Source organism: Tasmannia lanceolata, unplaced genomic scaffold (genome assembly GCF_043159265.1).
Source record: "Tasmannia lanceolata isolate RefF3 unplaced genomic scaffold, GAP_Taslan_0.1 ptg000008l, whole genome shotgun sequence".
Classification (NCBI taxonomy): domain Eukaryota; kingdom Viridiplantae; phylum Streptophyta; class Magnoliopsida; order Canellales; family Winteraceae; genus Tasmannia; species Tasmannia lanceolata.
This window is the reverse complement of record NW_027518685.1, coordinates 52,255,885-52,269,379: the sequence shown is the minus strand read 5'-3', so window position 1 is coordinate 52,269,379 and position 13,495 is coordinate 52,255,885. Positions and strand designations below refer to the sequence as shown.

Genomic DNA, 13,495 nt, shown 5'->3' with positions numbered 1-13,495 from the left:
CCGGCCTTTATTCCCGGCCAGAAGTGTGCATCCGGCCTCATCGGGAATGGCTGAAGTGAACCATGTAAGCTTAACCTGAGCTGAAAGACTTGGGTTTTTAAGAAAGGTTTTGGTTATCTGCTCCGGCCGTTATTCCCGGCCAGAAGTGTGCTTCTGGCTTCATCGGGAATGGCCGAAGTGAACCATGTAAACTTAACCCGAGCTAAAAGACTTGGGTTTTTAAGAAAGGATTTGGTTATCTGCTCTGGCCTTTACTCCCGGCCAGAGTGTACTTCCGGCCTCATCGAGAATGGCCGAAGTGAACCATATGAACCCGAGCTGAAAGACAAGTTTTTAGGAAAGGTTTTGGTTATCTGCTCTGGCCTTTATTCACGGCCAGAAGTGAATCATATGAACCCGAGCTGAAAGACTTGTGCTGGAAGACTGCAAAGCATTGAAATAATTTCTATTAGCTACAAGGTTTGGAAGGATTACATTCGTGCATGTTTTTCATCCAGTTCGTGATTTTTGCATACAACTTTCTTATTTGCAGATTTCGGGGAGTCACGAGCTACTGGTGGTATCTCCTTATATTTTTTGAGTTCCATGCATGGGGGAGTTGGTGATCGTCAAGGGTTTCCAATTTATAGCTGCCTAGTCGGAGGATTTCTTTCACCCGGTATTGCCCCTCCCAAGTTGGGGAGAGTTTGCCTATCTTTCTTGACTGAGAAATGGTAGCTTTCCTCAAGACCAGATCACCCACGCGATGTTCTCTTGGGCGGATCTTAGTGTCATGATAGTTCGACATCTTCTGTTTGTAGGCTGCAACCCAGATGTGGGAATCGTCCCAAATTTCTTCCAACAAGTCTAGGTTTGGACGGAGTCCCTCTCCGTTACGCTGCTCATTGAAATGGATCACCCGACGAGAGGGGGTGCCGATATCTACCTGTATTACAACTTCCGTTCCAAAAGTAAGGTTAAAGGTAGGTTCCCTAGTTGCAGTTCGTGGGGTAGCGTGGTATGCCCACAAGACGTGGTACAGTTCATCGGCCATCGTCCCTCTTTTTCATCCAACCTTTTCTTGATCCCCTGAAGGAGAATCCTGTTGGTGACTTCAGTTTGCCTATTCGTTTGAGGGTGGGCCACAGAGGTGAACCGCTGTTTAATCTTGAGGTCTGAACAAAACTTTCGGAAGCTCCGACTTTCGAATTGCTTTCCATTGTCCGTTATCAAAACTCGGGGGATCCCGAATCGGCATACCACTGATTTCCAGAAAAACGTCTGTATATTCTGTTCGGTGATCTTAGCCAGAGGTTCGGCTTCTACCCACTTTGTGAAGTAGTCTATTGAGACCACAACGAATTCTCGTCCTCCAGGCGACGGTAGGAATGGTCCCAGGATGTCCATTCCCCACATTGCGAAGGGGAGTGTGCTAATGATGGACGTCATGGGTACAGCTGGTTGATGGCTGGCGGGAGAGAATTTTTGACACTTCTCGCATTTCTTTACAAGGTTCAGAGTGTCTTGTCTCAAGGTAGGCAAGTACAATCCCCTTAGTAATACCTTTATGGCTAAGGCCTTGCCACCCAGATATTCGCCACAAATCCCCTCGTGTGTCTCTTGCAAGACGTATACGGCATCGGTCGGCCGGAGGCATTTCATATACGGGAGGGTGTATGATCTTTTATACAAGTTCTTACCATCAAGGGAAAACCTGGCTGATCTCTGAATTACCTTCCGTGCTTCTTTCTTTCCTTCAAGGAGCCTCCCCTTACGCAGGTAATCGATGATTTCTTCCATCCAGCATGGCTCGTGATCGATCTACATTACCTCAATGATCTCACTGTCAATGTTGGATTTCTTCAAGAACTCTATGTATATACTCCCCAAAGCGGCATATTCGGAGGCCACAAGCCTGAAAAGCACGTCTGCCTTTCCGTTCTCTGTTCTCGGGACTCGAACAATTTCAAAACTCTTGAACTTGTCAGCGAGGTGGAAAACTCTTGCTAGGTATTTGCTCATACGCTCAACGCGTGCTTCATAAATTCCTTGTACCTGATTAACGGCCAGCTCGTAATCGCTGTAAGCTTTTAGTCTCTGGCCACGTGTGTAGATTGCTAAGTTAATTCCTGCTATGAGGGCCTCGTATTCCGCTTCTTTATTAGATGCATGAAAGCCAAATCTCATCACGTAATCCATGACAAAGTTTTCGTGTCCAGTGAGAATCAGGCCCGCTCCGCTCCCTAGCGAGTTCGAGGATCCGTCTACGTATAATTCCCAGAGCGGTCCTTTATCCAACGGATCTCGCTTCTCGGCTTCCTTCAATTCTTCCATATTCGGGTGTGTTTCTCCTTGTGCGTAGGGGTGCAACTCGGGTCGGGTTTGGTCAGGTTGAGGCCAACCCAACCCAACCCGAGGAGCTTAACCTCCAACCCTAACCCAACCCAACCCAACCCAAATTGGTTTTTCCCTAACCCGAACCCAACCCAACCCAACCCGAATTCCCAAGTTGGGTCGGGTTTAGACATTTCGGATGAGATATTTAGTAAGGGAAATGGCACCCAAGTTCAAAACGAAAGGAAAAAAAACAGTAAAACACTACTAGAACACATGCACATATTAAATAACTGCAAATGATGCGAGGAAAACATGACAATCACAATCACAAGGATATGCGGGTGTTTAGTCTAGAAAAAAGAAGGTTGAGATCATCCAATCAATCGATTTTTGGATGCTTCAATCTTGCGGTTGAGATCTCTTCTAGGTTAGGGTTTTTACTTTAGTGACTTTAGCCCTTTACTTTTTGTTTTTGATAAATTATTATATTTGCAAAGGACGGAAAGAAACAACAAAACGTCAGAAGCCACAAAGTACAAAAAGTAAAAAACGTGTATTACTATTTGTCGGGTTACGGGTTGGGTCGGGTTGCTTGATACCCAACCCAACCCAACTCGAATTTTGGTCGGGTTGCCAAATCCCAACCTGGACCTGAACCCAACCCGAATTTGGTTAACCCAACCCGCCCAAAAATCGGGTTCAACCCGACCCAAGTTGCACCCCTACTTGTGCGTGCCCCCCCCGGGTGTAGTTACGACTTCCGCACCCAGAGGTTGAATTGTTCCTTCATGGCTTTGCCCCCGGGGTGTATTTGCAACTTCTCGACCCGGAGGTTGATTCGTTTCCGTTTGGGTCTGCCGCGCGGGGGTAGTTGTACCTTCTCCACCTGAAGGTTGGATTGCTTCTTTTGCTTCAGTGGTAGCACCCTGCACAGGTACGGTGCATTCGACAATGAAGTCTGCCAGTACTTGAGCCTTTATCGCTGGCCTTGGTAAGTACCAGATATTGAACTCACTGAGTTCTACTGCCCATCTCACGAGTCATCCCGAGGTGTCCGGCTTGTGGAGGATCTGTTTGAGCCGTTGATCAGTCTTGATTTTGATCGTGTGCGCTTGAAAATATGGCCTCAATTTCCTGGCCGCCATGATGAGAGCGTACACCAACTTTTCTACTCTTTGGCACCTCGTTTTCGCCTCATGCAGAACTTTGTTGACGTAATAAATTGGCTTCTGCTAGTTTTGGTCTTCCCGAATTAGTACGGCCGCCAAAGCTACCTGACTCACCGATAAATACAACACTAATTCTTTCTTGGGCTCGGGTTTGGTCAGCAATGGTGGGGAGGCCAGATACTGTTTCAGTTCTTCAAACGCCGCTTGACATTCCGGTGTCCAGGGAGTCGTTTTGATCCCCTTGATCGTATTAAAGAAGGGAAGGCATCTTTTCGCGGATTTCAAGACGAAGCGACCCAATGCGGCCACCATTCCAGTGAGCCTCTGTATCTCTCGTATGGTGGTCGGTGGATTCAATTCCATTACTGCTCGGATCTTTTCTGGGTTTGCCTCTATCCCCCTTTGGCTAACCATAAACCCCAAGAATTTCCCTGCAGCGACACCGAATGTGGATTTCGTTGGGTTGAGTTTCATGCTGTGCTTTTTTAGGACCTGGAATGTTTCCTTTAGGTCGGTTATGTGGTCCGAAGCTTCCTTGCTCTTGACTAGCATAGCGTCAACATAGACTTCCATGTTTCGTCCGATCTGTTCTCTTAAAAGTTTGTTAACAAGCCTTTGATATGTTGCCCTAGCATTCTTCAATCCGAACGGCATTACCCGGTGACAGTATATTCCCAGATCTATTATAAAGGATGTCTTGGGTATGTCAGCTTCATACATCCGTATTTGATTGTACCCTGAAAAGGCGTCCACGAAACTCAACTACTCATGGCCGGATGTAGCATCAATCAGCTGGTCAATTTTGGGGAGAGGATAACTGTCTTTCGGACAGGCTCTGTTCAGATCGGTGAAATCTACGCAGATTCTCCATTTCCGTTGGCTTTCTTCACCATAACAACGTTGGCGAGCCAATCTGGATACCTGATCTCTCGAATGAAGTCAGCTTTTAACAACCTTTCAACCTCTTCTTTGATCGCTTGTCTCTCTAGGGCGAAATGTCTTCTATTCTGCTTTACCGGTTTGCAAGTGAGGGTCTATGCTAAGCTTGTGCACACTGACCTCAGGATCTATCCCGGGCATATCAGCAGGGGTCCACGCAAAGACGTCTGCATTTTCTTTCAAAAACTGAACGAGTTCTTCTCGAATGCCACTACTTAGGGACGAACCGATTCTGGCCAGCTTCTTTTCGTTGCCGTCGTACAATGGGATTGAGATGAGGTCTTCCTACGGTTCGTTGATTGTGATCTGAGACTCGTCCCTTAGGCCGAGCAACTCAATTGGTAACGCTTCAGATGCGTTCTTTCCCTTGAGCGTTGTAGCGTAGCATTCTCTTGATTGCGGTTGGTCTCCTTTGACTTCTCCTACGCCGTTAGGCGTTATGAAATTCATCTTCTGATGGTAGGCTGACGCGACGGCTTGGAGAAGATTTTTTCCGGGTCTTCCTAGGATAGCGTTGTAGGCCGAAGTGGCCCTCACTACCAAGATATTAACCATCGTGAAGGCCTGATGGGGGGGGGTTCTCCCACAAGGACAGGGAGCTCGATCTGTCCTTCGACCTTGACTACTTCTCCTAAAAACCCGAATAGATCTGAGTTTGCAGGTTTTAGGCAGTCATCCCCTATCAACATCTGCTTAAAGGCGTGATAGTAGAGAATGTTTGCGGAACTTCCATTGTCCACAAGGATCTTTTTCAGCTCCCAATTCGCTACGAGCATGGTGATGATCAGGTCGTCATCATTGGGGAGTATTAGGTTGTCCAAATCTGCATCTGAGAACGAGATTTCATTTTCTACTTTCATCTTCTTATTGCAAGTATGGATGGCATTGACTTGCCGGGAGTAAGCTTTGCGGGCTACTGAAGAGGTTCCTCTTGTGGCTGGTCCGCCGATGATGGTGTTTATAACCCCTGTAGGTTGAGATCGTTGCATTTTCGTGTGCGGACTTAGAGGGGCAGGAGATTCATGACGAGCCGTGGGTGATTGCGGCCGTCGAGGACTCATGTTATGGGGGCTCCTCTCTCGGTGTTCTCTCCTGTCACTGTCATCCTTGACATATTTCTTGAGGTATCACCTCTTGATCAGCAACTCGATTTCTTCTTTAAGATGTCTGCACTCATCTGTGTCATGCCCATGGTCTTTATGGAATTGGCAGTACTTCGATTTATCCCTCTTATTTCCCTTGGAAAGCATTTTGGCCGGCCACCTGATGAAATCTTCTTCTTTGATTGTGGCTAATATGCGAGTTCTGGATCTGTAGTTCTCTTCCCTCCTCTGAGGGCTTCTTTCTCTTCTTGGAGGTTTGTCGTCCCTTCGTTGCTTCGTAGGGTTTTTTTCTTCTTCCGAGGTTCTCCTCCGGCCGGAATCTAGGGCAGCTAGTGTTTCTTCCACGAAGATATACTCATCAGCGCCAGCGATGAGATCTGCCAGGGAGTGCGGATTTCGGCGGGCTACTGCTCGCCGGAACTCATTAGATTTGGCTCCTGCGAAGAGCGCATTCATGGCGGCCAAAGGATCTAGGTTTGGGACCTGGAGGGCCTCCCTATTGTATCGGCACAGATGCCTTCAGTGACTCACCGTCTTCTTGTCTCAAAGCCATCAATGATGCCGCAGTCTTCCTTGGTTTCCGACTGCTCGTGAAGTGTCGGACCAAATCTTCCCCGAATTCTTCAATAGTGTCAATAGAGTTTGGTTTAAGGCTTGAGTACCAATCTCTTGCAGCTCCTGTTAAGGTGGTCGGGAAGGCCTTACAAAGGAATTCATCGGAAGCACCGTGAAGGAGCATCATTGTTCTGAACGTCTCCAAATGGTCTATTGGGTCCGTGGTTCCGTCATATTGTGGGACTTGCGGCATTTTGAACCCTCTAAGTGTTGGTGCATGCAATACTTTATCTGTGAGGGGACGTCTGCTTGAGAACGACCTTAGAATTGGCCGATTATGATCTTTTGCCAGTTCTTCAATTCGGTGATCTATTTCTTCGAATCTCCGCAGCACTGGATCAGTCCTCTTCTCCATTTGGCTAGCTGGTTTGTTTCTTCTTTCCACAGTGGGACTTGCTGCGGAATCCGAATGACTTTCTGAGCTATGTCGACGGTGTCGAGATCGTGCTTGTTCGGCACGGTCGTCTCTAGCTCGGTGTCTATGTGCTGAACGAGACCTAGACCGATGACGGTGATGAGGCTCTGTTCGTGCATGTCTTGTTCTGGAGAGGTGGATCCATCTTGAAGAGGAGTAGTGGGTCTGATCACGACGGAGAGGTATGGGCTCTTCCATGGGGGAATTCAGCCTTTCCTGTGGAAGTTGAGAAACTTTTGGAGGATGTTGCTGAGGCACTTGTTGGATCAGGTTTTTGTACTGACCGACGAGGGTTGTCATCTGTTAGAAGAGGTTTGGATTTGCTCGGGCGTAGGGGCTGAAGTGGGAGTTGGGTGCTCTGAGCGAGCTGGACTTCACTCTGCTGTTGTCGGGGGAACAACTACTTGCGAACCAATCCGCCCGCTTTGAGCTATGCGATGTGATGTTGGTTGAACTGCTAGCATAGACGGTACTTGAGTACTCTTCCGTCCTATCATTTTTATGGAGACTTAGAACGGCTTTTGGTTCGGGTCCCACGGATGGTGTCAATCTGTTATGCCCAAAATTGGTAACAAATAAGGTAGTGACGAAAGAGCTGATCTGGCGAGTCCTAGTTGCCGAACTGGTCGAGGGACTACGTCCTGCACAGAGGAACACTCGGTCAGACGACCAACTAGGAGTGATTGCTCCGGATGGGTCCTCCAATGCTTAAGTCAGTAATGGGCACAAATATAGAAAACAAAGCTATGAATAGTAAATTTTTGGGATTCGGTCCTCTACCTTGCCTTTATGAAAGCTATTTATAGTGAGGGCTTTGGGTGTTGGATTACCCTTTTACCCTTGGGGACAGATGTGAACCCTTTGGTGGGCTGAACTTTACCTTGGCTCTCTTGCCCTTGGACAGGTGCAAGATTGTGATTGGGTAAGGTTTGTATTTGATTCTTCTCTTGTTAGGCTGCAATGAACATATTGCCCCTTTGCTGGGTCGCGGCTCTGTGGGCCTGCCTTGGTGCCACGTGTCGAGTAGTGATTGGGGTTGCTTTTTATACGCCATCACTATGTATTGGTTTCTTTGTAAAATAATTGTTATAACATATTCTATTATTATTTATAAATCTGATTTCTTTTGAAAACTAAAATAAAATGATTATTTAACCCTTTTTAGGTGTTGATTTTTTTGAAAATCAGCCCTTTAAGGCTTACATAATACATACATATACCATATTTTTCATGCAAAACCATATAGGTATATATATAACAATTTTATCAAAGATGTTTATACAAAACAACCCATTTAAACACCCGTACTTGCTGATTTTCTTAAAAATCGGCACCATAAGACTTAGATACATTATTTATATATCACATACATTACATAAAACTACTTACTTGAGTTATATAATTTATATACGATAAAATCTTTCCAAAAGGTCCTTTAAACACACTTTTTTTGCTAATATTATTGAAAAACTACCATAAAAATCACATATAACACACCTAGGTATCATATCTTTCATGAAAAACATCTTACATGATTTATATGAGAAGTACTCAATGAAATTTCGGAAAAACAATCACTTTTAAGTGCTGATTTTTAAGAAAATAGTGACAAATCCTCTAGAAAATCACACGCATGGGTTTAGGCAATTATTCATAAGAAAAGTCCAGTACATATATTTTGAAGGCATAAAATCTTAAAAAGAAAATTTAAAATAAGTTTCTTAATTTAAAAGAAAGTAAAGAAATCAGTTAAACATTGTTAGAAACACTAATTAAGTTGAAACAAGATCAACAAAATCAAAAGCTTTGAATTTAAATAAGAAATTACGAAAAATATAATTTTCGGGCACTTACTCAAAGACGAAAAACCGAATTGGAGAAAACCCTTGATCTTCCTCTTATCTTATGTTTTTCTCTCTTTCTCTCTCCTTCAATTTTTAGGTGCTTAAAAATAACCCCAGATGAGTTTATTTATAAACTTAGCCTAGAGTTTTATTTAAAGAAGGTTTCAAATTATTAGATTCATAATTAAAATCTAATACTAACTTAAGAGGGGTGAAAATATAAATATTGGATTTTCTAGCTTATTCTAATATATTATTATTATTTAGGTTATATTAGGTTACTTTTAGATTTTATCTTTTTAAAATAAGATAACCTAAAAGTTGCCTCATAAGACAAAACTCGTTACTATGCATAACACTAACAGAAAAATTGTCATAACTTACTCAAATCACGTCCGAATTGTTAAATCTTGGGTCCGTTGGATAGGTATTCGAAATACCCATCTATCGAGACCAAAATCATGTCGAACGGACAAGATTTGATGCCCTAAAAATAGGTTGTACTAGAAGTGACGAAAATACACTATGACAGTAGATTTTTAAGATCGTTTAATCTAATGCAGGATAGGAAATACACAAGAATCTTAAAGATTGTAGATCGATCTAGTATCTAATTTGCATATCCTACAGTCCGAAAACTCAAAATCGAAGATCTAGCCGTTAATCTTTGATCGAAACATCTACGGCCTAGATTTAATTATGATTTGTATCTTTATAGGCTCCTTGATGGGACCGGGTCATTACATATATTTTCTTATTTCTTGTCAGCACTCTCCTTGGGTCATTGATTTAGTCGTCTCTGGTCACATGATAGGTGTGACCAGGTTATATTTAAAAATATATTAGGTCATAAGTACTTTGTTTTTGTGGATGATTATTCACAGATGATTTAGGTTATATTTAACGAAGGTTCTGAGATTTTATCTGTATTTCAAATGTTTCATAATGGTACTCTTAGTTTGGTAAGAGTGTGTTCTACAAATGGCAGTTATATGTTCTTTTTTCACTATACCCACACCAGCTGAAATATCTTGAAGAATACAACATTGGTTTGGGGGCTGATTAAAGAGATTATCCCTTGAATATCGTTGACGTAGAATTTTCTTTTGTCACTATACCCCCACCAGCTGAAATATCTTGATGTGTGATGGCTGATTAAAGAGATTTTTCCCAGAATATCCTTGATGTAGAATTTTCTGCGATAGCAAGTGGAGATATTTGTACACGAAGAGAAAGATGATACTGCATGATTCATGTGGCTAACCCATTTAGTTAGCACAAAATATTATATTAACAAATCATTATGTTAATTCAAAAGACATATCCTTGACACTTCATCCAATACCCATCATGCCTCTATCCTTGACACTTCATCCATTAACCATCATGCCTCTATACAAAAAGAACGAAGAAAAACCCTTATACTGAAATAATTAATGTATTCTTTCACACTTGACACTTATGAGGAACATGATTGGGAAGAAAACCCGTCATTGCCTGATGTGTCATAATATTTTCTCTATCACTTCATATCCTATGGAATGTGAGGTTAAGCTGATGGATATGACAATGAGAAAGCAATATCCAACATCAATTAAATGATTCTTTTTCACTATTTTAGGCCCTGTTCGTTTAAGATTATGCCAACCGATTGTGAGTCCAAAACTAATTATTGGACTCAAAATTACGTTTAGTTTTGAGTCCAATAATTGGTTTTGGACATACAATAGGTTGGCACAATCTTAAATGAACCGGCCTTTAGAGTGTAGATCTTTGAACTTAGTTTACTAGGTCTGGATGAGATGGTAAACTGTCAAGATAGAGAAACACATTCAACATTAGATGAAATACTCACTGGTATGGAGAAGTTGCATAGTGGAGATAACATCTTTTAAAAGTGGCAATCTTCAAATTCTGTACATAAAGATGTGTGATCCAAAAGGTACTGGTCATGACCTTCTACTATATTTGATCCTCAAAATTAACTCAATCGGATTTGCATGCTGAAAAAAAAGTTAGATTGAACCATTAAAAAAAAAAAAAAAAAAAAGTTAGATTGAAAACTACCTTATCATTTCTTGAACGATTATTTTTTACTTTATCTTCAAATTTAAATGTTTTACCTCTTCATACAGACTCCTCTATTCTAACTATTTGCTAGTCATTGTCATTCATGTATAGTTATCTTTTATCATACAGACGTGGATATGCTACTGAGAGACAGAAGGGGTTTTTAATTGTTGAAAAACTGGATTATTTACAGTCGAAACTTCTAGAAGCTATCTTCTCGATTCTATCAAGACCACTGGAAAAAGTTGGGATGTGGATAAATGAGGTTGATTGATTTGCTTGTGGAGCATATACAATTCTCCTTAGGCAACTTCATCTTCTATTTGTAGTAGAAACTTGTTTTGCTTATGTTTAGAAATAAAATATTATCCTTTTTCACTTTTGTGCTCATCATTTGATAGTGCATAATTATATCTCTTTTAGCTGAATGCTTCCATTACTGAATATAATTCATGCAACACGGCCATGATAAGAAAAATAAATTACGACTCCCAATTTTATCTATAGAGGTCCATTGACCATTATTCTTTCTTTCTTTTGGGATGTACATGTTTATTGGCCTTAGGAAATCTATTATTTTTCAATGACTACGCGTTGCATTTCCTTCTATTTAACAGTCAAAACTTTTCACGACTACTTGGAGATGGCACTCCATACCAGTGACAATGAGAGAACTCCATTATTTTGTCTTTCTTTATTATTTATCTATTTTACCATCTTTCCATAAATCATTTATTCATTGAGAAAGGATGCTCATTTCTAGTAAGCTTGATAAAAGACAACAGACTTGAATCTCCTCTTGCTTCTATATTCAAAGCTTGTCTTAAAGAAATAATCACAAATGTTGCTGTTGGAAGATGCATTATTAAAGGTTTTTGTATCATTTGCACTTCAGTATCATGGTTTCACCCTTTTTTTGTCACTCAAGTCACGTGGTTGTCGCTATAATTTTGTATCTTTTACTTACGTGAATGCATATGGAATTCCCCAAGAAGGGTAGCATAATCTCAATTCCACGAATTCTTTCTCCTCTCCTTTGTTTTATTTTTGTCTTATTTTTATTCTTCCCCATCTTTCTTCACAGTATCGGACTGGGATTAGATCAAACATACCCTAGATCTAGTTCCGGGGAACCCTAGATCATGTTTCACAAAATTGGGAACCGCCTCCTCCCAACACTCTAAAGTTAAACTTTGATGGATCAAGTTTGGGAAATCCGGGCCCGGCCGGTATTGGCGGGGTTTTAAGGAATGATCGAGGGGAAGTAGTTTGGGCCTTCGCGGGTCCCATTGGGGAGGCGGATGCTTCGGAGGCTGAGGTTCGCACAGCTCACCAGGGATTGAAACTCTTGGCCATGAATAGTGCAGACAATGTGATTGTAGAAGGGGACTCTCTGAATGTCATGAAGTGGCTTAATGGATCAGAAAATCACCCCTGGAGGATTGACTAGTTTTTTGATGAAATGTTTGGTTGGATGAAGACGCTATCTCTACAGTTTATGCATGTTCGCCGGTCGGCTAACGAGGTGGATGATAGTCTTGCTAGAGAAGGAGTGACGAAAGAGGCATTGCCATTATGCGACTCTCCTCCCCCGTGAAAATTGTTGTAAATCATTGTAGTTTTATTGTTTTGTTGCTACCGTACCTTTGTACCTGTAATGACTGCGATTCTTCTTCTTTCAAAACTCTAAGATTTAGGCCATTGGATCAGTGAATCTATTTTCAAGGGTGGGGATCAACGATCCATCAATGATCAACCCTAGATCTTAGTTTTAATCACTTTTTTCCCTTTAATTTGTTTTGATCCGTAAATCTTAGAATCTATGACTATTGAAAGTTATATCTAAATTCTCTAATTGAGAGAAGAAAATAAGTCTTGCTGTAAAAATAATTTCCGTGGAAAATATCACTTAAAACGTGGAAAATTTTTTGTATTAAAAGTAATGGGAAGAAACCCACGTTTTTCCTTGTATGGGAAAACATGCATATGGTGTGGGCCCACCCTCAATAAATTAGATATATATATATATATATATAGATATGGTATGATGATAGTTAATTTAAAGATGCCTTTGTAGGATTACTAATTATAAGTAATTATTTAGGGAAATATATGTGATTTCTTTTAATTAGCAATCAATGATATGGTGTGATGATAGTAAATTTAAAAATGCCTTTTTAGATTTACTAATTATAAGTAATCTTAAAAGGAAATTCCTAGATTTTGGATATCTTAGTTTCTTTAATTAAAAATCCAAAAACTCTTAACAATAGTGGGAACTTTACATTAATAGAAGTAGTGGGATTACTTGGAGATTAAGTAATCTTATGGATGATGTAAAGTGAGAAACTTTAGGGATATAATATTTTCATTTATGGTAGATTATCCAAAATAGCAATCAAAACAAAAATTAGGGAATATATGTAATCCCCTCTTTTGGTTGTTTTCCTTTTCTTTAAAATTTAAAACCCATAAAAAGTGGCTATCATGCCTTATAAATAAGACCAAGGTGTTGGGTTTTTGGTAACTTACTATAGCCCTCTTATGACTCATCTTAATTTACCAATCATAAAACAAGGAAAATAGAATAAAATATATATATATATATATATATATATATATATATATATATATATATATATATATATATAGTGACATTATATATATATAGTGACATACACCTCTCCCATTCTCGCCCAAAATAGAAGAGCTTTACACTTGATTCTCCTTATACCCTAGATCCATCCAAGTAAGTACCCTTATTACTTTCCTTGTCTTATAGTGTTTCTTTGGTTCCAAAACGGACCAGGTTTGTACCCTGTTGACATGTGTTTCCTTGGTCCCAACACGGACCAGATTTGTGTACGGTTGATAGGTGTTTTTACGTATCAAAACTAGACAGATTTAAGATTAGTTATATGCATTTTTATTATATATTAAAATTGGACAGATTTAAAGACCGTTATATGTGTGTTTCTATGTATCAAAACTGGAAAGATTTAGAGTCAGATATATGCATGTTTT

The 13,495-nt window shown here is 40.8% G+C and overlaps 1 protein-coding gene across 9 annotated transcripts in view; it reads left to right on the top strand.

Moving 5' to 3' along the window:
- The window catches only part of LOC143885357 (DUF3754 family protein, putative (DUF3754)), a 119,709-nt gene that overhangs the window by 44,396 nt on the left and 61,818 nt on the right, over positions 1–13,495 (top strand). For 8 of the 9 annotated variants that reach the window (XM_077389491.1, XM_077389490.1, XM_077389488.1 and 5 more), the window contains exon 4: positions 10,601–10,736. The exons of the other annotated variant lie outside the window; for it this stretch is intronic. In XM_077389491.1, the coding sequence (XP_077245606.1) occupies positions 10,601–10,736 (136 nt within the window). The remainder of the gene's footprint in view (positions 1–10,600; positions 10,737–13,495) is intronic. 9 annotated transcript variants of the gene reach the window in all.